The sequence below is a fragment of the Armigeres subalbatus genome, unplaced genomic scaffold (genome assembly GCF_024139115.2).
Source record: "Armigeres subalbatus isolate Guangzhou_Male unplaced genomic scaffold, GZ_Asu_2 Contig1306, whole genome shotgun sequence".
Classification (NCBI taxonomy): Eukaryota; Metazoa; Arthropoda; class Insecta; order Diptera; family Culicidae; genus Armigeres; species Armigeres subalbatus.
Genome location: NW_026942073.1, coordinates 14566 through 39652, shown reverse-complemented (window position 1 = coordinate 39652; position 25087 = coordinate 14566). Strand labels below are relative to the sequence as shown.

The 25087-nt window shown below is 42.5% G+C and overlaps 2 protein-coding genes, 1 long non-coding RNA gene and 1 pseudogene across 3 annotated transcripts; 1 reads left to right on the top strand and 3 right to left on the bottom strand.

The window, feature by feature from the left end:
- Positions 1–305: 305 nt before the first annotated feature.
- On the bottom strand, positions 306–5589 carry LOC134202612 (uncharacterized). Its single transcript, XM_062677636.1, has 4 exons — positions 5206–5589; positions 4123–5130; positions 3323–4036; positions 306–3257 (listed from the first exon to the last, which is right to left on the bottom strand). The coding sequence occupies exons 1-4, from the start codon at positions 5587–5589 to the stop codon at positions 306–308; spliced, it is 5058 nt and encodes a 1685-aa protein (XP_062533620.1).
- A 92-nt stretch (positions 5590–5681) lies between these two features.
- LOC134202611 (caldesmon-like) lies at positions 5682–6425 on the bottom strand. The gene has a single exon (XM_062677634.1). The coding sequence runs from the start codon at positions 6423–6425 to the stop codon at positions 5682–5684; it is 744 nt and encodes a 247-aa protein (XP_062533618.1).
- Positions 6426–9158: 2733 nt separating this feature from the next.
- On the top strand, positions 9159–10391 carry LOC134202610 (RNA-binding protein spenito-like; annotated as a pseudogene).
- An 8132-nt stretch (positions 10392–18523) lies between these two features.
- On the bottom strand, positions 18524–20543 carry LOC134202609 (uncharacterized). Its single transcript, XR_009977275.1, has 3 exons — positions 20485–20543; positions 19018–20381; positions 18524–18940 (listed from the first exon to the last, which is right to left on the bottom strand). It is a non-coding gene; the product is annotated as an uncharacterized LOC134202609 (long non-coding RNA).
- Between the last annotated feature and the right edge of the window lie 4544 nt (positions 20544–25087).

Here is a 25087-nt window from a genome sequence, read left to right as displayed (position 1 = left end):
CAAAGGAGGTGTGGGTCGCAGATTCTCAAGCAGTTACAACAATGTGCCTACAGAATAGCATATTCGATTATATATATATATCTTCACGATACTTAAATTTAGGCTTATTACATACCAAAGATCAATCCGTACTATTAGCAATTAGGCAATAGCTTTAATATTTCAATTAATAGTTTATATTTACTTTAGGATTAAGTTTTAGACAATAGAATTAGTAACTTCGACATGGGTGGTTTTTCTATTCCATTCTCTTTTGTTTAGTCTTGTACACTACGTAGATGTATGGTGTTCTCTGGCGACGTACATCAATTTTCTTCTCTTTGCGCACTGTCATCAGGAAGCATAGCGCTGTGCCGGCCTGGGTTACCGAAACGAGGGGTCTTGTCGGCACATACCCCCGCCCGTAAACCTTGGTGAGGATCAGGAACATCCGAAACTCCAGGGAAAGGTTTACGTTCCTCCACGACATCTAGAACAGCTAGCTTCGCGGCTGCTCTTCGGATAACGCCTGTCGATGTTCGGACCAAAGCTTGCCGTACTCTACCATCTCGTCCGGGGTAGACCTCTTCGACTCGGCCCCGAATCCACTGGTTCTTTGCCTTCCCATCCACCACTAAGACCAGGTCTCCTACCGCAATATCTTTGACGTCCTGGAGCCACTTACATCTGCGCGTGATGACCGGCAGGTATTCTTTCAGCCACCGATTCCAGAACTCGCCGGTGATGTACCTGGCTAGCTTCCAGCTGCTACGAAGAGTCGAACGAACGTCCAAGTTCTCCGTAGCCAGAAATTTCATTCCAGAGGAATTGCCCAACAAAAAGTGGTTGGGCGTCAGGGCCTCTTGATCTGCAGACTCAAGCGGAACGTAGGTCAGAGGTCTAGAATTGATCATTGCCTCCGCCTCGAGCAGAATCGTTTCCAACGTTTCGTCGTTCGGTCTGCGTGGTCCATCTATTATTGCCCCGATCGCCACCTTAACTGAACGCACAAGTCTCTCCCACGCTCCACCCATGTGCGGAGTAGCGGGTGGGATGAACTTCCAGGTTGTCTGCGCTGTGGTGAACTTCTCGGTCAGGGCTTTCTTCGTTTCTTCGGTAAGCTTGTTCAACTCGTTGCTGGTTCCCTTGAAACATGTGGCATTGTCTGTCCAGAATTCTCTTGGAAGTCCGCGGCGGGAAACGAAGCGTTGAACAGCCATGATACATGACTCCGTGCTCAAGGAGTGTACCAGCTCCAGATGGATTGCTCTGGTAGTCAGGCAGGTGAATAGGGCCACCCACCGCTTGACGTTGCTTCGGCCTATCTTGACGAGCACTGGGCCGAAATAGTCCAACCCGGTGAACGTGAACGGTTGATTGAACGCTGCCAGACGCATTTCGGGAAGCGGAGCCATCGCGGGTGGTTTTGGAGCCGACTTTGCGATGCGGCACACTACGCAGTTACCAGCTACCTTATCCACCAATCTTCTTAGCATCGGGATATCGAAGCGCTGGCGAATCTCATTAACAACCGTCTCTCGGTTGGCGTGACGGAAATGGCGGTGGAACCAGTCAACGATGAAGAAAGTGATCGCATGCTGCTTGGGGAGAATTACAGGAAACTTCGCTTCCATCGCTACGTAGGGGGCAGCTTCGATTCGACCACGACTCCGCAGAATTCCTCTCTCGTCAATGAAAGGCCATTTCGAGTAGATATTGCTGGACTTCTTCACCACGACGTGACGGCGATCCGGCGGACATTGAGATGTAGCGAGAACGGCGACTTCATCAGGGTAGGCCTCGACTTGGGCGAGCTTCCACAGCATTTCTTCTGCTCGCCGTAGTTTGTCACTGTTGAGAACGCCAAGCTCCAACGCAAGTCCTTGCTTCTTTCTGCGAATGTTGTCGACGAAACGCAGCACGTAGGCTGTTGCACGGTGTAATTTGGTCCAACTGCTAAACCGAGCTAAATCCACAATCGGATTGAAATGTGCAGAGAGAAAGTTTGCAGGTCGTAGCTCTTCGTCAGTTGAAGTGATCGTTCGTTGTTGCGGCCAGTCCTCTTCAGGGTCTTTAAGGAAGGTTGGCCCCTGGAACCAAGGGCTGTCCATGGTTAACTGCGGACTAGATCCCCACTTGGTAGCTAGATCGGCGACGTTGAGCTTCGTAGGCACCCACCTCCACTCACGTTGCTCTGTGGAAGTCAGGATTTCACCGACGCGGACGGCGACAAACTTGTGAAAGCGCCTGTGATCATGGGAGCGAATCCACGCAAGTACCGTACCCGAATCGCTCCAGCAGAAGCGACGGCTGATCGTGAAACTGTGCTGGTTCTGGATGGTCTCTAACAGTCGAACGCCGAGGACGGCTGCTTTCAGCTCGAGTCTAGGGATAGATAGCGTTTTAGCGGAGCTACTTTTGGTCTTAGCGCCGACGAGCGCCACTTGTATACCACTGTCTGTCTCCAGGCGAAAGTGCACTGCGCAGGCGAATGCTGACTCGCTGGCGTCGACGAATAGATGTACTTGAAGACCGTCGAGACTTGCAGGAAAGGGCGAGCGGAAATAGCACCGAGGAATTCGAAGCTCACTCAGTCGTCCGAAGAGATTTGACCACTGCTGCCACCGCTCATATATGTCCTCCGGTATCTGTTGATCCCACTCCGTTCCTTTCGCCCAAATGTCTTGTAACAGAATTTTACCGTGTACGAGGAAGAAGGCGATGAACCCGAGAGGGTCGAACAAGCTCATCACAATCCTGGCGATTTCCCTCTTTGTCGGAATGTGACCTTCGGCGAGTATGGACTGTAGATCTTCCCTCAGGCCGAACGTGTACACGAAGACATCGTCGGATGGAATCCACTTCATGCCGAGCACCGATTCCAGCTTTTCTCCACGTTCTAGGTCCAGGTTCTTCGGCTCAATTTCGCATGTCGCACCGATTCCCTCGAGAACACCTGCTTCGTTGGACAAGAAGTGACGCAGCGTGAAACTAGCCAGAGAGTGGACCAACTTAACCTCGTTGACGACCTCGATCGCCTCCTGGACTGTCTCGAAGCTGTCCAGGTAGTCATCCACGTAGTGCTTGTTTTTGATAGCCGCGGCAGCCCGCGGATATTCGCATGAACACTCTTCCGCGTTGAGGTTTTTGACATACTGTGCAGAGGTTGGAGAACAGGTCGAACCAAACGTGGCGACGTCCATCACATACACCCTAGGTGGATCCGACGGGTTGTCGCGGAACAGAAACCGTTGCGACTGGCAGTCGGGTGCTCGAATCTTTATTTGGTGGAACATCTCCATGATATCTCCACACACGGCGACTGGAAACTGGCGAAACTGACGGAGAACTTGCGGAAGCGGGACAGTAGGTCCGGGCCCTTGAGCAGCTTGGAGTTGAAGGAAACGTTGTTCTTTTTGGCTGCTGCATCCCAGATTAGCCGCACCTTGCCGGGTTTTCTGGGATTCGTAACGACGCCCAACGGGAGATACCAGACTTGTTCAGCTGCTACGGACGTCAGTTCAGCCAGGCTTGCTTTGTGGGCGTATCCCTTACGCTCGTATTCCACGATCTGCTCTCGCACTCGTCGTTCCAATTCTGGATTCTGCTGCAGCTTTCGCTCTAGCGCCTCCAACCGACGTACAGCCATGGGGTAGCTATCGGGAAAACTGTGATCGTCCGCTCTCCAAAGCAATCCGGTTTCGTACCCCGATCCAGAGGGAACGCGGCGCGTTGTGTCCACCAGCAGCTGTCTAGCACGCTTATCTTCTTCCGACTCCGGAATCTCACGAGGACCCGAAACGCCTGCAGTCTCCAAGGTGAAGTAGTCACGTAGCTGCTCGTTCAACTCTCGATCCGGATCAGATGCCGCCCCGACATGAAAGCTAACGATTGCCGTTTGCGGCGGCTGACCGGGTATGCAGCCATAGATGCTCCACCCAAGTCTACATTTCGCCCCGATCGGATCCTTCGGTCCTCCTTCTCGCAGCTTCAGCGGGACGCACAGTCTGAGATTGTCTAGCCCTATCAGCAACTTAGGTTGGACGAGTTCGTAGTCCTCCAGGGAAGACCACGAAGGTGAGGAAACCGATTAGCCAGTTCCCCATATTTCAGAGATTGCGAAGGTAGAACAAGCCGGCTGACCGTACGAGCATCCACCAGCTTGTGCCGATTGGCGGAACCCTTTCCGGCGATTTCGACCTGGACACGGTGTGATTTCGCCTCTTTCCGCTGTACGTTGCCGGTCCATTGGAGTGTTAGTGGCTCTAGCTGACCTCTAACTCCTAGCTGCTTCGCGACTGATTCCTCCAGCAGAGTGTAGGAAGAGCCCTCATCGATGAAGGCGAATATTGGTTGGGAGGATCTGTCGCTGAAAAGAACGACGGGCACGATGCGAAAGAGTGGCCATTTTAAATCGTCCGACAACACGTGACTCGCTGACATTCCTACGTTTCCCGAGGGGGGAGAGGAGGTGTGTAGGAGGGTGTTGTGCTTTTGCCTACAAGCTTCGACGCCGCATCCATTCCAGGAACGGCACGGCCATTTGCCGTGGTTATTCAGGCACGTCCGACATAAACCCTTCAGCTGAACAAGTTTCCAGCGTTCGTCCAAAGTCGCACCCTTGAACTGATGACATTCTGCCACCCGATGGCCGCTCCGACCGCACGCTGCGCATGGCTTGCTAGCCTTCGTGTTGACTGGAGAATTTAGCCCGCCGGTTGCTCCAGGGGTAGCTGATCCACCGGACGCGGAAAGGGGGATTCGTTCACCGGAATGTGCGTAGACGTTCCCGGTTTCCCTGGACTTTCGCTTGTCATTTCTTGCTGTTGCACTTTCTCCTGGGAGCTCGAAAGACACCTCACTCGCCGCCGTTACCAGCCCGGCCATGAAGTCCCCGAATGTTTCGAGGGTCGCCGGCTGGTTTTGTTCTTGTAGATTGCCCAGTCGAGTCGCATCGAACCAGGCAGTTTCTCTACAAGCTCCTGCATCAACGCCGGATTCGAAAGATGGTTCAGCTGGTTTGCTGCTTTGATATGGTCGACCAGATTTTGCACCGAGAGACCGAATTGGATCAGTTTTTCCATTCGATCGTGCGTAGGAGCTGGAACCTGGCGGATCTTCGTCATCAGAGTACGGATAAGCAGCTCTGGCCTACCGTAAAGCGTACGCAGGGTCTGAATGACGTGCGGTACACTTCCTGGTAGGAGAAGTCGGCTGCGAACCGACTCCAGCGCGTGCCCCTTCAAACATCGTTGAAGACGGACTAGATTCTCCGCTTCTGAGTATCCACAGGTTGCTGTGGACTGTTCGAAGTTGCTGATGAAGATAGGCCAGTCTTCTGGATTCCCTCAAAGTAGGAAGCTCCTTTCCCAGAACCTGCCGCGCAGCGATTTGCACCTGTGTGAGCGTGTGAACCGGTGGACGAATGGGCAATGAGCGTTGCAAAGGATTTTGCGTCAATTGACTTGGCGCGTTCGGAAAGCGGGGAAAGTCCGGCCCGACCGGAAGTGCCCCGATACCAGGGTACTGAAATGCTGAGTCCGCGGGATGTTCCCGTGGATCGTGATCGGCAGACTGTCTTGACGAGCGCCGCAAAGGATTTTGCATCATTTGAGCTGACGCGTTCGGAAAGCGGGAAAGGTCCGGCACGACCGAAAGCGCTCCGATATCGGGGTATTCGAGTGCTGGGTCCACAGGATTTTCTAGTGGATCGTGATTGGCAGGCTGTCGTTGTCCATTGCCGTCGTCCCTAGTTCTCCTTTGGATCTTCCAACACCGTTCTGCAAATCTAGCCACTGTTTCACCTTCTCGCTTGAATCCTGGACCGAACCACTTCTGCTGCTCGTCAACGCCGCTTCTCGGATGAGAGCCTGGCGTTTCTCGAGCGACTCCTTCCGAATCTGCATCTTCTTCCGCTTCAACTCCAGCTCTTCCTGCAGTTTTCGCTCGCGCATCTCACTTTCCTCTTGCGCTAGTCGCCGTTTTTCCTCCAGTCGGCGTTCCTCTTCGGCCAACTGGCGCCGTCGAATATCTTCTTGCTCCTGTAGTGCTTCTTCTTGCAGCCGCTGCTCTTCCGCGACGACCTTTAACTCTTCATCCAATATCTTCTCCCGGATACTGGACGAGACACTCTTCGGTGGATTAGCAGCCGTTTTCCCCCTTTTCGACGTTGTTCTAGAACTTCCTTTCGCGGCTTTCTTCTTCGTCTTGTTGTCCCCGGGGACTTGGAGGGCCCCTCCGGTAGAAGGTCCCTGCTTGGCCATGCACTTCTCACAGACATACCTTATGTCGGGTTGTTTCACGCTCCCATCGACTCCAGCACATCCGAAGTGCTCCCATAGTTTGCAGGCGCTGCACTGGACCATCTCGCTCTCCGCTGTATCGGGCCGATCGCAGGACTGGCAGTTCCGTGGGGCGTCCGGGTTTTGGGATTTTTCACCATCCATCCTTGCTTGCCACAACACAATTATTGTGTTTATCAAAGATATGGCCCGTTTACATATTCGCTAGTTCTAGCGGTCAATGCGCTATCCGACAATACTAGCGCGATATTAGCACAAAGTAAACAGGAATTGTCATCTGCTAATAGTGTTTACATTATGCTAATTTCGCGCTAGTATTGTCGGACAGTGCATTGCCCGCTAGAATTAGCGAATATGTAAACGGGTCAATTGTCTTGGAATAATTTTCTTGTCCTCTTGTACCATGGTACAAGTACCACAGGTGTGTTCTTAGGGTCTGTCTCATTTGGAGAATTAAACTGAAATTAAACTTAAAAGTGACAATTCAATAATTATCGAATAACCCTGCTCGCTCTACTATTGACAGATATCGAATCATTTCGTATCAATGTCTTATTGGAATTGCTGCCCGAACAAAAAATACAGTAGAATAACAATACATTTTATTGTAACACTACTATTAATAACATTAAATTGGTAATAAATTATATTGTAAATGAAACCAAAGAAATACATTAGAATGCATTGTTATGAACCATTTACTCAACTCATTTACTGTAAATGAAGTTTTCGCAATAGAATGTACGGGTTGATAAGTATCGTAACTATACAAAATCTGAGATTTTTCCATACATTTTTTTCGTCACACAATAGAGTGTATGGTTAATATATTGTTGAAATATCCGAACAAAACTGTTCAAAATACAATTGATTGTATTGTATTTGTATAGTAAAACAATACGATTTTTTATTTCTCAGTAGTGATCACTAGTAGTAGCGTTACTGTTCAACAATGCAATTTAAAGGAAAAAAATGCATATTTGGCTCTATGAGGCAAAAATTGTTTTATAGTTTATATGCAATGCAATGAAACGTTTCAAAAGTTATCATTGTATGATTCTTATGTACGAAAACGTTTCAAAAACAATTGCAAGTATTGTTACATTAGAGAAATATGTTGATGTATTGTATCCTCAGTGTTGTTACAATCTGTGCAACCAACAAGAAACAATGTATCCTATTGTATACCGTATATTGTATAGTAATTCCATTGTTTACACTATTGAACCAATAGTACATTTCAGGGCGGGTAGCGACCAATGCCGCTCAAAATAGTGACTTTAGTGACCAAAGTTGTCGAAAAAAGGGACCAAATAGTGACTTTCAGTTGCAGAAAAAGTGACCAAATAGTGACTTTCATAGTTTTAGTTGCAATTTCGATGAGACGGAATTAAGCGTTTTTGAGTCGAGGGAGAATTTTTTTTTCCGTAATTTGTGGCGGAAACCATCTTTCACTGACCACTCTCTCATAACGAACTCAGAAAAGAAACGGAGATCGTGCACGCTAACTTTTGCCCTCTCTTTTTATCCCAAGGAAATTTTACTAAATAGCAAGGTTAAAATACTTCAAATTTCCATTCATTTCCGCTACATTCACCTATGTATCATCAGATACGTATTTCGTTTTCTACTTGAAAACTTCTTAGAAAACGAAATACGTATCTGATGATACATAAGTGAATACAGCGGAGGCAAATGGAAATTTGAAGTATTTTAACCTTGTAATATTTCCCCCTAAGACGCTCAATTTTAATTATTTCACTAAATAGCAGTCAAAAGCAGGACTATTCAAAATTATGAGTAGTCCTGCGAGAAAATAAAACTTTTGCGCCACTGAAAGTGAACGACCCTAACAGCACACATGTTTCATATAGGTTGTTGCAACTTATATGTGACCATCAAGTCAGTCACAATCAAGTTGTGGTAACCATTTTTGTCTGACTTGTGCTGCTCGGGGAAACATGGTTATCTATCACTCATAACCAGGGATTGAATCCTAAAGAGAAAGAGCAAGTCTCTCACTTATCATCTTTGTATACATATACGATAAATACAAGTTTGATAAATTTGTTATCATGGCTTGTTATGATTCGGAACAGTTTTTGCCTCTCTTTTATCATTGTTCGTTATCTATTGAGAGGATTTCTGCAAACCCTGCTCATAACACCTGTTTTTTCCCCGTAAAAAGAATGCTATGCAAAAATCTGCGTGAATGAGCATTCTCTTCTCGTGAGAATGAGTGAAAATTACGATCACTGGATTAGGAAAGACGCAGATTTGCTATAGGTTTAGGAAGTTTTTGGAATTTTTCGTGCAGAAGGAACGGATCGTTTTGGTAGAAAACGGAACAAAAAATATGAAAATTCAGTTACAACGAACCTGGGATTGAACCATTGACGAATACATAGACCGAAATGTCCGGTACAAAGCCATCAGAAAATCGGGCACCATGTCTTCTTCTTCATTTTGAAGAAAATACCCCTCGTGGGTGACGAATTACATTATACATAAATATTTACGAGCGCTGACTTACCCCTCTTGACGTTTTGACAGTTTGTCTGTTTGTTTTTCTCCCTCACCTTTGCGACGTCGTTTCGGCTTTGCATCGAAGCATAAATATTAATCCAAGACAACATTTTCAAAACGACTTATCTGCTTTTGTAAACAAAGATTCAAACGACGATTTGACGAATCTGTTTGCTCTCCCACGCAAACCAGCACCACCAATAGGTAGATGAAGGTTTCCGCTACCTGTTGATGGTGTTGGTTTGCGTGGGAGAGCTATCCGATTCGTCAAATCGTCGTTTGAATCTTTGTTTACAAAAGCAGATAAGTCGTTTTGAAAATTTTGTCTTGAATCCGTATCGAAAACATGACATGAGCGTGAGTTCGACCGTTTTGGTGCCATCAAAAAGATCGAATATAACAAAGGGGACACCCAGGCTGCTACCGCTGCTGTGAAGGAAATGCGTGGATTCCTGTTAGAGGCACCGGATCGTCGTATTTCGTATTCGTATCGATTTTGCTGATAACGGAACAACACCATCGTACTCGAAGAGCAGTGGAGGTTTTGAGGAAGGCGGTGAGTATCGTCGCGGCCCCGACTACGAATATCCGGAAGGCGGTGCATCATACGAGGAAAATTCATCGTACGGGTATGGTGGAAGACCGTTCCGCGGCCGTGGAGCATTCCGCGGATGTGGTGGTTTCCGTGGCGGTTTTCATCGTGATGGCCCACCGCACCACGGGGACAATGATGAATGGCGTCGATCAGGAGCCGATGGCGAATATGATTCACGCCGTCGTTCTGGATCACGTGAACCAGGAATCGATAGATCTCGCTCCTGTTCACCGAGGCGACGCAGTCCGGCTGATTCTGATTCGTCTTCTTGTAGGAATGGCATGTGATCGAATGCAGGAACGTTACCAGAAGTGGCTCGGAAAACTACCACAGTCTGGCAAGGGGCGCTGATTTTGAAGAGTTCACTATTCCCCGCCAAGTTGCACCTAAGGGACGGAGACAACGAAAAAGTGGACAGCCTGATGAAGGACGAGGAAGGTAAACACCACCTTCGTATTACTCAGCGACTACGCCTCGATCAACCAAAGTTGGAAGATGTGCAGAAGCGCATATCGACGTCATCGTCACACGCAATCTTCCTCGGCCTGCCAGGATCTACGTCATCGGTAGCATCGTCGGATGATGCCAGCGTTCAGACGCGTCCACTGCGTAATCTCGTGTCCTACCTGAAGCAGAAAGAAGCGGCCGGCGTTATATCCTTACTCAATAAAGAAACGGAAGCAACCGGTGTGCTCTACTCATTCCCGCCATGCGATTTTTCGACAGAATTGTTGAAACGAACATGTCACAACCTCACCGAGGAGGGACTAAAGGAAGACCATCTGGTAATCGTGGTGGTCCGAGGAGGAACAATCCTCTGAAGTGCCTTCTTTTCTGGTATTGCAGCAACTAGTCCATATTGGCACAGGATACAACATGGCTGGTCTAAAAATTTGTTTGTAAATCAAAAATTTGTTCTTAAGACAAAGTTTTGATTTTCTGTTTATAAGTGGATATAGAGTCTTAATATATTTGTTACATTTGGCTTGAAGGCCTTCAATGTGATTTTTAAAAGTTAATTTTTGATCTAGCAGAAGTCCTAAATATTTAGCAGTGAGCGATCTGATAGATAATTTTGGATCAGTTTAATAGCTGGTTGGTTGTTTGCTCATTGTTTGTTGGTTGATTGATTGGTTATTTAGTTGATTGGTTGCTTGATTGGTTGGTTGGTTGATTGTTGGTTGGTAGAATGATTAATTGGTTGGTTGCTGCTTGATTTGTTAGTTGGTAGAACTGTTGAATGATTGGTTGCTTCACAGTTGGTTGGTTGCTTGATTGGTTGGTTATTTGGTTGATTGGTTGTTTGACTGGTTGATTGATTGGTTGGTCGGCTGGTTAGTTGATTAGTTGTTTCGTTGGTTGCTTGAATGGCTGATTGGTTGGTTGCTTGATTGGTAGCTTGCTGGAATGGTTGATTAGTTAATTAATCAGTTTATTGATTGCTTGATTGGTTGGTTGATTAGTTGATTGCTTGATTGTTGGTCGGTTGTTTGATGGGATGATTAGTTGTTTTGTTGATTGCTTGATTGGTAGATTAGTTGGTTGGTTGCTTGATTTGTTAGTTGGTAGAACTATTGAATGGTTGATAGTTGGTTGGTTGCTTGACTGGTTGATTGATTGTTGGTCGGCTGGTTAGTTGATTAGTTGTTTTTGTTATTTGGTCGATTGGTTGGTTATTTGATTGATAGGTTGCTTGACTGGTTGGTTGATTGGTTACTTGATTAGTTGGTCGGCTGGTTAGTTGATTAGTTGTTTTGTTGGTTGCTTGGATGGCTAATTGGTTGGTTGCTTGATTGATTGATTAGTTGGTTGGTTGCTTGATTATTGGTTGGTTGGTTGATTGGTAGCATGCTTGAATGGATGGTCGTTTGATTGATTAGTAATTTGGTTTATGGGTTGCTGCTTGATTTGTTAGTTTGTAGAATGGTTGGTTCCTTAATTGGTTGATTCGTTGGTTGATTGCTTGATTGCTTGGTTGATTGGTAACTTGCATTAATTGTTGGTTGGTTGCTTAACTGGTTGATTGGTTGCTTGGTTGATTGGTTAGTCGGCTGGTTAGTTGATTAATTGTTTTGTTGGTTGATTGGTTAATAAGTTGATTGGTAGCTTGCTTGAATGGTTGGTTGTTTGATTAGTTAGTTGATTGATTCGTTGGTTATTTGGTTAGCTGATTGCTGCTTGATTTGGTAGTTGGAAGAATGGTTGATTGGTTGGATTCTTTTTTGTTTATTGATTACTTGATTGGTTGGTAATTTGGTTGATTGGTTGCTTGACTGATTGATTGATTGGTTGGTCGGCTCGTTAGTTTACATGTTGTTTTGTTGGTTGCTTGAATGGTATTTTAGTTGGTTGGTTGAATGATTGCTTGGTTGATTGGTAGTTTGCTTGAATGGTTGGTTATTTAATTGATTGCTGCTTGATTTGCTAGATGATAGAATAATTGATTGGTTGGTTGATTGCTTGCTTGATTGGTTAGTCGGCTGGTTAGTTGACATGTTGTTTTGTTGGTTGCTTGGTTGGTTGATTAGTTGATTCGTTGCTTGATTGATTGGTAGCTTACTTGAATGGCTGATTGCTGTATTAGTTGGTTGGTTATTTGGTTGATGGGTTTGCCTTACCGTTTGATTGAATGGTTGGTCGGCTGGTTGGTTGATTAGTTGTTTTGTTGGTTTCTTGATTGGTTGAATAGTTGACTGATTGATTGATTAGTTGATTGGTTGGTTGTTGCTTGATTTGTTAGTAGGTAGAATTGTTGATTAGTTAGTACCTTGATAGTTGGTTATTGGATGGTTCATTGTTTGTTGGTTGATTGATTGGTTATTTAGTTGATTGGTTGCTTGATTGGTTGGTTAGTTGATTGTTGGTTGGTAGAATGATTAATTGGTTGGTTGCTGCTTGATTTGTTAGTTGGTAGAACTGTTGAATGGTTGGTTGCTTCATAGTTGTTTGGTTGCTTGATTGGTTGGTTATTTGGTTGATTGGTTGTTTGACTGGTTGATTGATTGGTTGGTCGGCTGGTTAGTTGATTAGTTGTTTTGTGGGTTGCTTAAATGGCTGATTAGTTGGTTGCTTGATTGGTTGATTGGTGGCTTGCTTGATTGGTTGATTGGTGGCTTGCTTGATTGGTTGGTTGCTGGAATCGTTGACTAGTTAATTATTCAGTTGATTGGTTGCTTGATTAGTTGATTGGTTGATTAGTTGGTTGGTTGATTGTTGGTCGGTTGCTTGATGGGTTGATTAGTTGTTTTTGTTGATTGCTTGATTGGTAGATTAGTTGGTTGGTTGCCTGATTATTGGTTGGTTGCTTGATTTGTTAGTTGGTAGAATGATTGATTGATTGTTTGGTTGCTGCTTGATTTGTTAGTTGGTAGAATGGTTGATTGGATGGTTGCTTCATTGTTGGTTGATTGATTGATTGGTTGGTAATTTGGTTGATTGATTGCTTGACTGGTTGATTGTTTGGTTGCTTGATTGGCTGGTCGGCTGGTTAGTTGATATGTTGTTTTGTTCGTTGCTTCAATGGTTGCTTGGTTGGTGGATTAGTTGATTCGTTACTTGATTGATTGGTAGCTTGCTTGAATGGCTGATTGCTGGATTAGCCAATCAAGCAACCAATCAACTAAATAACCAACCAAGCAACCAATAAACAAACCACTAAACAAACCAACCAACCAACCAATTAAGCAACCAGCCAACTATCAAGGAACCAACTAATCAACAGTTCTACCAACTAACTGATCAAACATAACCAACCAATCAATCAATCAATCAACTAATCAACCAATCAAGACTCAAAAAACAACTAATCAACCAATTGATTGTTGGTTGGTTGCCAATCCAACCAACCAATCATGTTATTTCATTGATTGGTTGCTTGCCTGGTTGATTGATTGGTTGGTCGGCTGGTTAGTTGATACTGTTTTGTTCAACCGTTCAAGACGAGCTTAGGACTCTCCATTTAATTCCACCAATTATTTTGATATCTTTGCAGATATGTATTTCGACCCCAACTGTGTGGTCGTATTCAGTGTCTCGTACTTGACTCGACTGTTTTGTTGCTTGCTTGATTAGTTCGTAGGTTGGATAATTGATTGGTTGATTGTTAGATTGCTTTATTGGTTGGTTGATTGATTGGTTGGTTATTTGGTTGATCGGTTTATTGGTTGCTGCTTGATTTGTTAGTTGGTAGAATGGTTGATTGGTTGGTTGGTTTGCTTGATTGTTGATTGGTTCTCAATCTTACCAACTAATCAGGTTATGTGGTTGATTGGTTGCTTTACTGGTTGATTGATTAGTTGCTTGATTGGTTGGTCGGCTGGTTAGTTCATATGTTGTTTTGTTGGTTGCTTCAATGGTTGCTTGGTTGATGATTAGTTGGTTGGTTGCTTGATTGCTTGGTTGATTGGTAGCTTGCCTGAATGGCTGATTGCTGGATAAGTTGGTTGGTTGCTTAATTGGTTGATTATTAGGTTGATTGTTTGCTTTACTGGTTGATTGAATGGTTGGTCGGCTGGTTAGTTGATTAGTTGTTTTGTTGGTTGCTTGAATGGTTGATTGGTTGGTTGCTTATTTGGTTGATTAGCTTGTTGGTTGATTAGTTAGTTGGTTGCTTGATTGGTTGGTTGGTTGCTTGATTGGTTGGTCGGTTGGTTGCTTGATTGCTTGGTTGATTATTTGGTTGATTGCTGCTTGATTTGTTAGTTGGTAGTATGGTTAATTGGTTGGTTGCTTAACAGGTTGATTGATTGGTTAGTAAGCTGGTTAGTTGATTAGTTGTTTTGTTGGCTGCTTGGTTGATTGATTAGAAAGTTGATTGCTAGATTGGTTGGTTAGTTAGTTGATTGGTTGTTTGATTGGTTATTGGTTAATTGCTTGATTGGTTGATTAGCTGGTTGGTTGCTTGATTGCTTGGTTGATTGGTAGCTTGCTTGAATTGTTGGTTGGTTGCTTTACTGGTTGATTGGTTGGTTGCTTGATTGGTTAGTCGGCTGGTTAGTTGATTAGTTGTTTGGTTGGTTGATTGGTAGCTTGCTTGAATGGTTAGTTATTTAGTTGATGGGTTGGTTGGTTGCTGCTTGATTTGTTAGTTGGTAGAATGGTTGATTGGTTGGTTGCTTCATTGTTGGTTGGTTGATTGATTGGTTGGTAATTTGGTTGCTTGGTTGATTGGCTCGTCGGCTGGTAAGTTGATATGTTGTTTTGTGGGTTGCTTGGTTGGTTGATTAGTTGAGTCGTTGCTTGATTGATTGGTAGCTTGCTTGTATGGCTGTATCCAATCAAGCAACCAATCAACTAAATAATCAACCAAGCAACCAACAAACAATGAAGCAACCAGCCAACTATAAAGGAACCAACTAATCAACAGTTCTACCAACTAACAAATCAAGCAACAACCAACCAATCAATCAATCAATGAAATAATCAACCAATCAAGAAACCAAAAAAACAACTAATCAACCAATCAGCCGACCAACCATTCAATCAAACGGTAAAGCAACCCATCAACCAAATAGCCAACCAATTAGGCTACCAACCAATTTATCCAACTATCAGCCATTCAAGCAAGCTACCAATCAATCAAGCTACGAATCAACTAATTAACCAACCATGCAATTGAAGCAACCAACAAAACAACATATCAACTAACCAGCCGACCAGCCAATCAACCAGTAAAGCAACCAATCAACCAAATTACCAACCAATCAATCAATCAACCAACAATGAAGCAACCAACCAATCAATCATTCTACCAACTAACAAATCAAGCAGCAACCAACCAACCCTGTCCAGCAGATTTCCTGCAGCGCTACGACGTCGAAGTTGCGGGGATGTAATTCATCGTAGATTATCCTGTCGCAACCAGCGAAGCCTAGCGACTTGCAGTTCCATGTTCCAAGCTTCCAATCGTGGTCCTTTATTCGTCGCCCCGGTCGTTGCCGGTTTTATCGAGTCGTATTATCTTCTATGTCGTTCGTAATGGTTGTTTTTAAAGGCGGCTTATTGGGCCTGTGCAAACCTCCTGTCTCGTCGGAGGGCCGTCGTGTCAGGGCTGTTTAGCGTCTCACCTAACACCAGGACTTGGGCTTGTGCGCTTTGAGCAGCACACGGTCGCTTTGGCGGAGCCTACTTGCGGAAACATGCAGCTTTTTATAGAGGTTAAACAGGGCCTACTGTCAAACCCCACCACATCCTAGGCAGGCGCCACAACTCGCAGATGGCCTGGGGAGGGATCGTCAAGCCCTTGGACATAGTCCCTGCTGCCCCCGACCAACCAATCCATCAACCAAATAACTAACCAATCAATCAACTAACCAATCAAGCAATCTAGCAATCAACTTATTAACCAATCAACCAAGCAACCAACAAAACAAGTAATCAACTAACCAACCAGCAACCAACCAATCAACGAGTCAACCAATCAACCAACAATGAAGTAACCAACCAACAATCAAGCAACCAATCAATCAACCATACTACCAACTAACAAATCAAGCAGCAACCAACCAATCAAGTAAGCTACCAATCAACCAATCAATCAAGCAGCCAACCAACCAACCAACTAATCAACCACCCAGCAACCAACAAAACAACATGTCAACTATCCAGCCGACCACCCAATCAAGCAACCAATCAATCAACTAGTCAAGCAACCAATCAACCAAATTACCAACCAATCAAGCAATCAATCAACCATTCTACCAACTAATAAATCAAGCATCAATCAATCAGATCACCATCCCTTAAGGCACGCTACCTATCAACCCAGCAATCATTCAACCAACCAAATAATCAACCATTCAAGCAAACCAAAAACAACATATGAACTAACGAGCCGACCAACCAATCAATCAACCAAATTATCAACCAATCAAGGAATCAATAAAAAGCAACCAACCAATCAACCATTCTTCCAACTAACAAATCAAGCAGCAAACCAACTAACCAAATAACCAACGAATCAATCAACTAACTTATCAAACAACCAACCATTGAAGCAAGCTACCAATCAACTTATTAACCAATCAACCAAGCAACCAACAAAACAACTAATCATCTAACCAGCCGACTAACCAATCAAGCCACCAACCAATCAACCAGTCAAGCAACCAACCAACAATCAAGCAACCAACAATTCAAGCAAGCTACCAATCAACCAAGCAATCAAACAACCAACCAGCTAATCAACCAATCAAGCAACCAACCAATCACCAATCAAACAACCAATCAACTAAATAACCAATCAATCCAGCAATCAACTTATTAACCAATCAACCAAGCAGCCAACAAAACAACTAATCAACTAACCAGCCTACTAACCAATCAAGCAACCAAATAATCAACCAGTCAAGCAACAAATCAACCAAATTACCAACCAATCAATCAATCAACCGACAATGAAGCAACCAACCAATCAACCATCCTACCAACTAACAAATCAAGCAGCAACCAACCAACCCATCAACCAAATAACTAACCAATCAAGCAACCTAGCAATCAACTTATTAACCAATCAACCAAGCAACCAACAAAACAACTAAACAACTAACCAGCCTGCTAACCAACAAGCAACCAACCAATCAACCAGTCAAGCAACCAATCAACAATGAAGTAATCAACCAACAATGAAGTAACCAACCAACAATCAAGCAGCAACCAACCAATCAAGCAAGCAATCAAGCAACCAATCAACTAATCAACCACCAAGCAACCAACAAAACAACATGTCAACTAACCAGCCGACCAACCAATCAATCAACCAGTCAAGCAAACCAATCAACCAAATTACCAACCAATCAAGCAATCAACCAACCAATCAACCATTCTGTCAACTAACAAATCAAGCAGCAATCAATCAAATAACCAACCATTCAAGTAGGCTACCAATCAACCAAGCAATCAAGCAACCAACCATTCAAGCAAGCTGCCAATCAACCAAGCAATCATTCAACCAACCAACTAATCAACCAATCAAGCAATCAACAAAACAACATATAAACTAACGAGCCGACCAACCAATCAATCAACCAGTCAAGCAACCAATCAACCAAATTACCGACCAATCAAGCAATCAACAAAACAACATATAAACTAACGAGCCGACCAACCAATCAATCAACCAGTCAAGCAACCAATCAACCAAATTACCGACCAATCAAGGAATCAATAAACAAAAAAGCAACCAACCAATCAACCATTCTTCCAACTAACAAATCAAACCACAACCAAATAACCAACGAATCAATCAACTAACCAATCGAACAACCAACCATTCAAGCAAGCTACCAATCAACTTATTAGCCAATCAATCAAGCAAACAACAAAACAACTAATCAACTAACCAGCCGACTAACCAATCAAGCAACCAATCAACCAAATAACCTGATTAGTTGGTTGGATTGACAATCAATCAACAATCAAGCAACCAACCAACCAATCAACCATTCAACCAACTAACAAATCAAGCAGCAATCAATCAAGCGATCGACCAAATAACCAATCAATCAAGCAATATACCAATCAACCAATCAATTATTCAACAAACGAACTAATCAAGCAAGCAACAAAACAGTCGAGTCAAGTACAAGACACTGAATACGACCACACAGTTGTGGTCGAAATACGTATCTGCAAAGATATCAAAATAATTGGTGGAATTAAATGGAGAGTCCTAAACTCGTCTTAGACGGTTGAACAAAACAGTATCAACTAACCAGCCGACCAACCAATCAATCAACCAGTCAAGCAACCAAATAACCTGATTGGTTGGTTGGATTGGCAACCAACCAACAATCAAGCAACCAACCAATCAATCATTCTTCCAACTAACAAATCAAGCTACAACCAACCAACCAAATAACCAACGAATCAAGCAACCAACAATTCAAGCAAGCTACCAATCAAGTTATTAACTAATCAACCAAGCAATCAGCAAAACAAATAATCAACTAACCAGCCGACTAACTAATCAATCAACCTGTCAAGCAACCAACCAATCAACCATACCATACTACTAACTAACAAATCAAGCAGCAGCCAACCAAATAATCAACCAACCAATCAAGCAACCAACCAGTCAAACAAGCCACCAATCAACCAAGCAATCAAGCAACCAACTAACTAATCAACCAATCAAGCAAGCAACCAACTAATTAACCAAGCAATCAACAAAACAACTCTTTTGGCACAGTTAACAGGACTCGGCCAAGCAAAGAATAGTGGACACTATAATACGAAAACTCTGTAGGTCTATTCGGATGTATAGAGGAAGTGCTACACAATTACATTGTCGATTATTGCAACCCGTTGGTGAATTCTGCGAAGATTAATGTCGTCCAATGTAAGTACAGATTTGAACAGCCGAAATGGTGTTAAGGGTCTATCACAGCACCTGTTGCGAAACGTTCGAGGATTCACGAGACACCAGCATGTGGCATAGGGATTACTGTCGAATCGAAGTCTCTTGTGATAAGGGTGCTAAACGTGAGACGCGCGACGAACGACGGGCAGCTATGCGTAAGATGAACGCCTCTATTAGTGTCTTCACGATTTCCGATGATTACGAAGGAAAACATGTTTGTTTGACAGTGCATTAAAAAAGAAATTCATATTTTTTACCTTAGGTGCATTGTTTTATGCATGATCCGTATGCTCAGAATACTCGCGCCAGTCAATTATGCTCTTAAAGTAAAGGGTCAAACACAAAGGGTACGTTTGCGTGCGTTTTGACAGATTTCCCATAGGAAAACTGTCAAAACCCACGCAAACGTATCCATTGTGTTTGGCTCATAAGAGAGTGGAGCCCGCATATAGCTTTATCTGTTTGAAATTAAATACAAAAATAGCATAAGACTAGTTTTACAGGATTAAAAGATTCAATGGACGGATTAATTGCAAAGGATTATTTTCGGAATACGTCATTTAGTCGGATTTTCGTCTCTTTAAAATTCTATTCGGAATCCCTTTGTCGTCGTCAATAATTTCGGGGCTCTAGGGTCTATTAAGCTCGATCGGATTTAGAATGGCGTGGTACAAATCTTTTCGAAAGTATCCTGAGTTAGGGAAACTGGTTTCAAGTTGGTAATCGTCCAGGACTGACAATTCTCCCAAAGTTTCCCGCAAATGGCTTATCCGACGTTAAAAGGTTTTCTGGTTCTTGTTTCCTCTTTCCAGTTGGTATCGAATTTCTGGCCGCTTGTATTATTTGAGACCCCAGATGATCCCCAAAGACTCGTTGACCATACGCAGACAGAAACGAAGTAGCAGCGCAGCAGTGTTCAGCGTTCTCGGAAATAGGTGCTCTGATACGTGTAGGTCATCAACATGGTTTCCAAGCCAAGTGTATGAATTTGATGAATAGTAATAAAATGTAAGCATTCATGTGAGTAGCTTGTCGAACCAAGCGGAAGAACTTGACATAGTCATTTAATTGCAAAATTGGTTTGCATCACGAATCGCATCTCCTTCGAATGTAAAATTCCTTTGCCCATCTAGCTCACTTCCGAATAGGTTCTTATCGTTTAAGCAGCACCACCCAAACCAGGAGTTCCACTTCATTCGGACAGCGAATCCACATCAGCCCCAGGTCATGATACCGTTCGCGTCTTCGCTCACATTCATAATCCTTGACAGTATATAGCGTCATGCCCTTCTCCGAATGCAACTTGATCGCTAACGCAGCCTCCTGATGCCGAACTATTCGACTATTGTTAATCGCCTTTTCGTGATCAATATGAGAGCATTCCTCGGTTCCGTATGATGCCACTTGAAACATGCATATAACAATATGTTTCTTCTTCGGACACATGTCTTCACACGTTTCCTGGTTGCTTTTGGCCTTCCTGACATTCGTGGTCCGAGTTTCTTGACCTAACCTGGGAGGGCTTCCCTAGTTGCCATCACCATCCTAATTGGCTCCGGCTGGCTCATCACCGATTTCTGCCTTGAAAAAAGTTTCGTTTCCTTCGAAAACAATTCATTTGCTGAAATTTAGAGACAGACATTACAAAATATTGTTATTATAATTTTATCTGAAATTATTAGTTTCAAAATACATGGGTTTGGAAAGATTTTTGGAATACTTACATTATTGCTGGCTGATGATGGGACTGATCCTTACTGCTTGTTATTCTGCTCATGTCCTTCCTGATTTTGAAATCCTCCGTGATAGAGTTATGCTGTTCGTGTTCTTCGGCTAGAACGTGACTTGACTCAAAACATTTTCGCCCACTAAGAGCATCATTATCGGTCGCGAGCATTTTAATCACCCGCGCAGCTTTCATTTTAGTTTCATCACTCGTTTCCGTATCGGTCACTATTTTCGGCTCTCAATTTGGTTGCTGTATTCCGTACCGGTGACGTTTGACAGTTGACAGTACATCACGGTACGGAATACCTCGGAATACAGCAACCAAATTGAGAGCCGAAAATAGTGACCGATACGAAAACGAGTGACGAAAATGAAAGCGCTGCGCGGGTGATTAAAATGCTCGCGACCAATAATGATGCTCTAATAGATCGTTCTTCCGTTTGCCAACTGCTTATCCTTCTGCGTTTGTTGTTCCTCAACATTGGGTGTGTTAAACATTCCAGCCAGACCATCCCGACATCGGCGGTTCTTTTGGTTGAAGTGGAAGCAAATTTGGCAGCAATGTAAAAATAGTCCTCCATTAGATACTGGCGCAGTGGAAGCCGTGCCACTTTTTTGAGAAACCTAAAATTGGAAGAAGAAACCAAATCAGTCTTCACTCACATTTTAAATTCCATACGATTCAATAAATGATATTAGAAAAATATGTACATTTGGAGCCGAATGAGGGAACATCCATAAATTAACGTGTTCGGGTCAATATGAATCGTACTTTCTAATTAGTTTAAAAGAAATATTCGTTTACCTACCTGAAAATGAAAAAACTTCCCCAATTTTTTGCCAACAAAAACACTCATTGCAAACGAAAACGACAGTCCACAACCTTGGAAATGACAACTGTTGTCAAACTGACGTGATTCGAATTGAGGGGCTTCTCAATGGTCGAGTGATTGTAATAATTGTAACCCGTCACTCCCCAGGGGTATATAGTGGTGCCCGGAAAAATGGCCACCCCTCCGTCTATGTATTCGTCAATGGTGCAACTTCGTTGGTTACCCGACGAGGAAAGAGGCCTGCTATTTACTAGTCAATGTTGGCAACTGTGGGGAATAAAGTGAGTCCGAAAAATGCATTTGCATTTGTTGGTTACATTGATGGATAAAGTGGAACGTATTTCTTATTTCATGATAAAAATAATGAAATATACAAAAATATTCAAAAATGACATTAATAGAATAAATGATAACGAATTTGAAATTCAATCGTAGTTGGCATTTGAAATGCCAGCATACTAAGAAGCTAATGAGAAGAAATTTGAAATTCAATCTCAGTAGGCTGACAGGAACGGTGAAAATAAACGATCATTCAGTGTTCGTTTCTTGAGGCGTGAACACGTCATTTGTTTGCAAGTGTCCAACGCTTATTTTCAACAACAAAATAAGTTGGTGACCGGATTTGCTTGGCTACGACAATGACGTGGTCGTTGCTCCCACGAATGGTAAGATAAGTTAGCAGGAGATTGAAAAGGAAAGAATTTGGGCAAAAAATAATGATAAGCCTAGGACGCAGGAAAATTTGGCAAAAAAATTATGATAAGCCATGAGGTCTGAAAGGCAAAAAAATAAAGGTAAGCTGGAAAATATAATGGTAAAAAATAATGGTGAGCCATAATATGTGGAGCGAAAAAAAAAATGGTTTGAGGCTTACCGGCAACAAAAATGGCAAAAAATTGTGGTAAGCCATGACTGGCAAAAGAAAATGGTAAGCCAGAGAAAAGAAAACGATATGGCAAAAAAATTATGGTAAGCCATGCAGACAAGTTCATAGATGAATCGGCAAAAGAAGAGTATGTCAATTTAGTTGGTAGGCAAAGAAATAAAGACGAGCGATCGCGGGTGAAACAAACAAAAATCAGGCGATTGCAAAATTAGCGTCTTCTACAAAGTTGTCTAGAATATTAGAATCATCGAGTGGGTGTTCAACATAATTTGCAATTCATTATATTGGCAGAATTTGAAAGGTGAAATCCAACTGGACGTATAAAGAGTTAAAGGCTATTGATCTCAAGATCGTGAGCTCGACCTCCAGAGATGTGAGATTCGGTGAGTAGCCGTTTCCTATAACGTTGTTATCAGAAGTTCTCAAACTTTTTGGATAAGCCTGACAGACCTGACAGAATCCTATATTTTTGCGACTTACCAGGTACCAAATGCATTTGTATTGGATTCGGTTTGGATTTTGATTGGATTAGGATTGGATTTGGATTTGGATTGGATTTGAATTTGGTTTGGATGTGGATTGGAATTAGATTTGGATGGGATTTGAATTGGATTTTGATTGGATTCGATTTGGATTTGGATTGGATTTGAATTTGGTTTGGATGTGGATTGAAATTGGATTCGGATTGGATTTGGATTGGATTTGGATTGGATTTGGATTGGATTTGGATTGGATTTGGATTGGATTTGGATTGGATTTGGATTGGATTTGGATTGGATTTGGATTGGATTTGTTGGTTTGGATTGGTTTGGATTGGTTTGGATTGGTTTGGTTGGTTTGGTTGGTTTGGATTGGTTTGATTGGTTTGGATTGGTTGGTTTGGATTGGTTTGGATTGGTTTGGATTGGTTTGGATTGGTTGGATTGGTTTGGTTGGTTTGGATTGGATTGGTTTGGATTGGATTGGTTTGGATTGGTTTGGTTTGGATTGGATTGGTTTGGTTGGTTTGGATTGGTTTGGATTGGTTTGGATTGGTTTGGTTGGTTTGGATTGGTTTGGATTGGTTGGATTGGTTTGGTTGGTTTGGATTTGTTGGATTGGATTTGGATTGTATTTGGATTGGATTTGAATTTGGAATGGATTTGGATTTAATTTAGGTTGGATTTGGATTGGATTTGGATTGGATTTGGATTGGATTTGGATTGGATTTGGATTGGATTTGGATTGGATTTGGATTGGATTTGGATTGGATTTGGATTGGATTTGGATTGGATTTGGTATGGATTTGGATTGGATTTGGATTGGATTTGGATTGGATTTGGATGGGGTTTGGATTGGATTGGATTTGGATGGGGTTTGGATTGGATTTGGATTGGATTGGATTTGGATTGGATTTGGATTGGATTTGGATTAGTTTTGGATTGGATTCTGATTGGATTCTGATTGGATTTGGATTGGATTTGTGTAGAATGTGGATTAGATTTGGGTTAGATTGGTTTAGTTAATGGTTTAGTAAATCAATAGTTTCAATAGAATTTAAGGACAGTTTAAGGACAGCGTCAATGCTTTAGTGCCACAAATAATAAATTCACAGCTGTTATTGATATATAAACTACTGCGCCGGTATGAAAAAAAGAATACAATTAAATTTATGTTTTCGTAATAACAGCTCAAAAAAAAATTTCCTAACCGAAAAAAAAAGAAAGAGTAGAGACGGTGAATATTGTGGGGAATAAAGTGAGTCCGAAAAATGCATTTGCATTTGTTGGTTACATTGATGGATAAAGTGGAACGTATTTCTTATTTCATGATAAAAATAATGAAATATACAAAAATATTCAAAAATGACATTAATAGAATAAATGATAACGAATTTGAAATTCAATCGTAGTTGGCATTTGAAATGCCAGCATACTAAGAAGCTAATGAGAAGAAATTTGAAATTCAATCTCAGTAGGCTGACAGGAACGGTGAAAATAAACGATCATTCAGTGTTCTGTTTTTGAGGCGTGAACATGCGAATTATCCTTCGGTGTTCCGCGCTTGTTTTCGTTGGTAAGAAGCAAATCGGAAGACGAATTTGCTTGGCTACGACAGCAACCAAACCGTTATACGATATTTGCATATCTGTCATCAATGCATGCTGAAAGTAGGATTGCCCTATTTCTAATCCAGCTTTTTATTATAGCCACGGATCAACTATGGTAGTCCAGTTTTGACATTTGCTGTGTACAATTTATAGCACTGTTCTAGTAGGCATAGATTCGTGGAAAACATCAAAACATCAAAGAATTTCAGTTTTCAAATGGGCTACAATAAATCATATAAAAATTTACTAATACATTTTCCTTTTTTAGGTACAAGAATATGAATGAAACTGGTCTGTTTGCGGAAAAGGGAATCTGGAGATCATTGATAAATATTTCTACTTTCTGCATACTCAAACTACCCGGATAAAAAATATCATTAAAATATCATAAATTTTATTGTTACAACACCATTCAAAACATAATTTTTACCATTGAATATAATGGAATTTTGACAATAAAATCACATGAGGAATAATGGTTTTCCACGATAAAATGAATGGTAAATGGGACTTTTACAATTAAAAAAGGGGGTTGTTATGTATCTTTACAATAAAAAAATCGAAAATTTTCCATACAAAATTCGGAGCAAAACAATTGATTTTACGGTATTTCAATGGGATGATTTCGAGCGACAAAACAATAGAAAATATTGTGTTTCAAATGTTTTCAATTACTGTTTCTATTGTTTTACAATAGAAATACAACAGGATTTAGAATACATTATACTCCAATATTACAATAAAAATACAATACAATTAATTGTTTCACAAATTATTTTATTTTTCTTCGG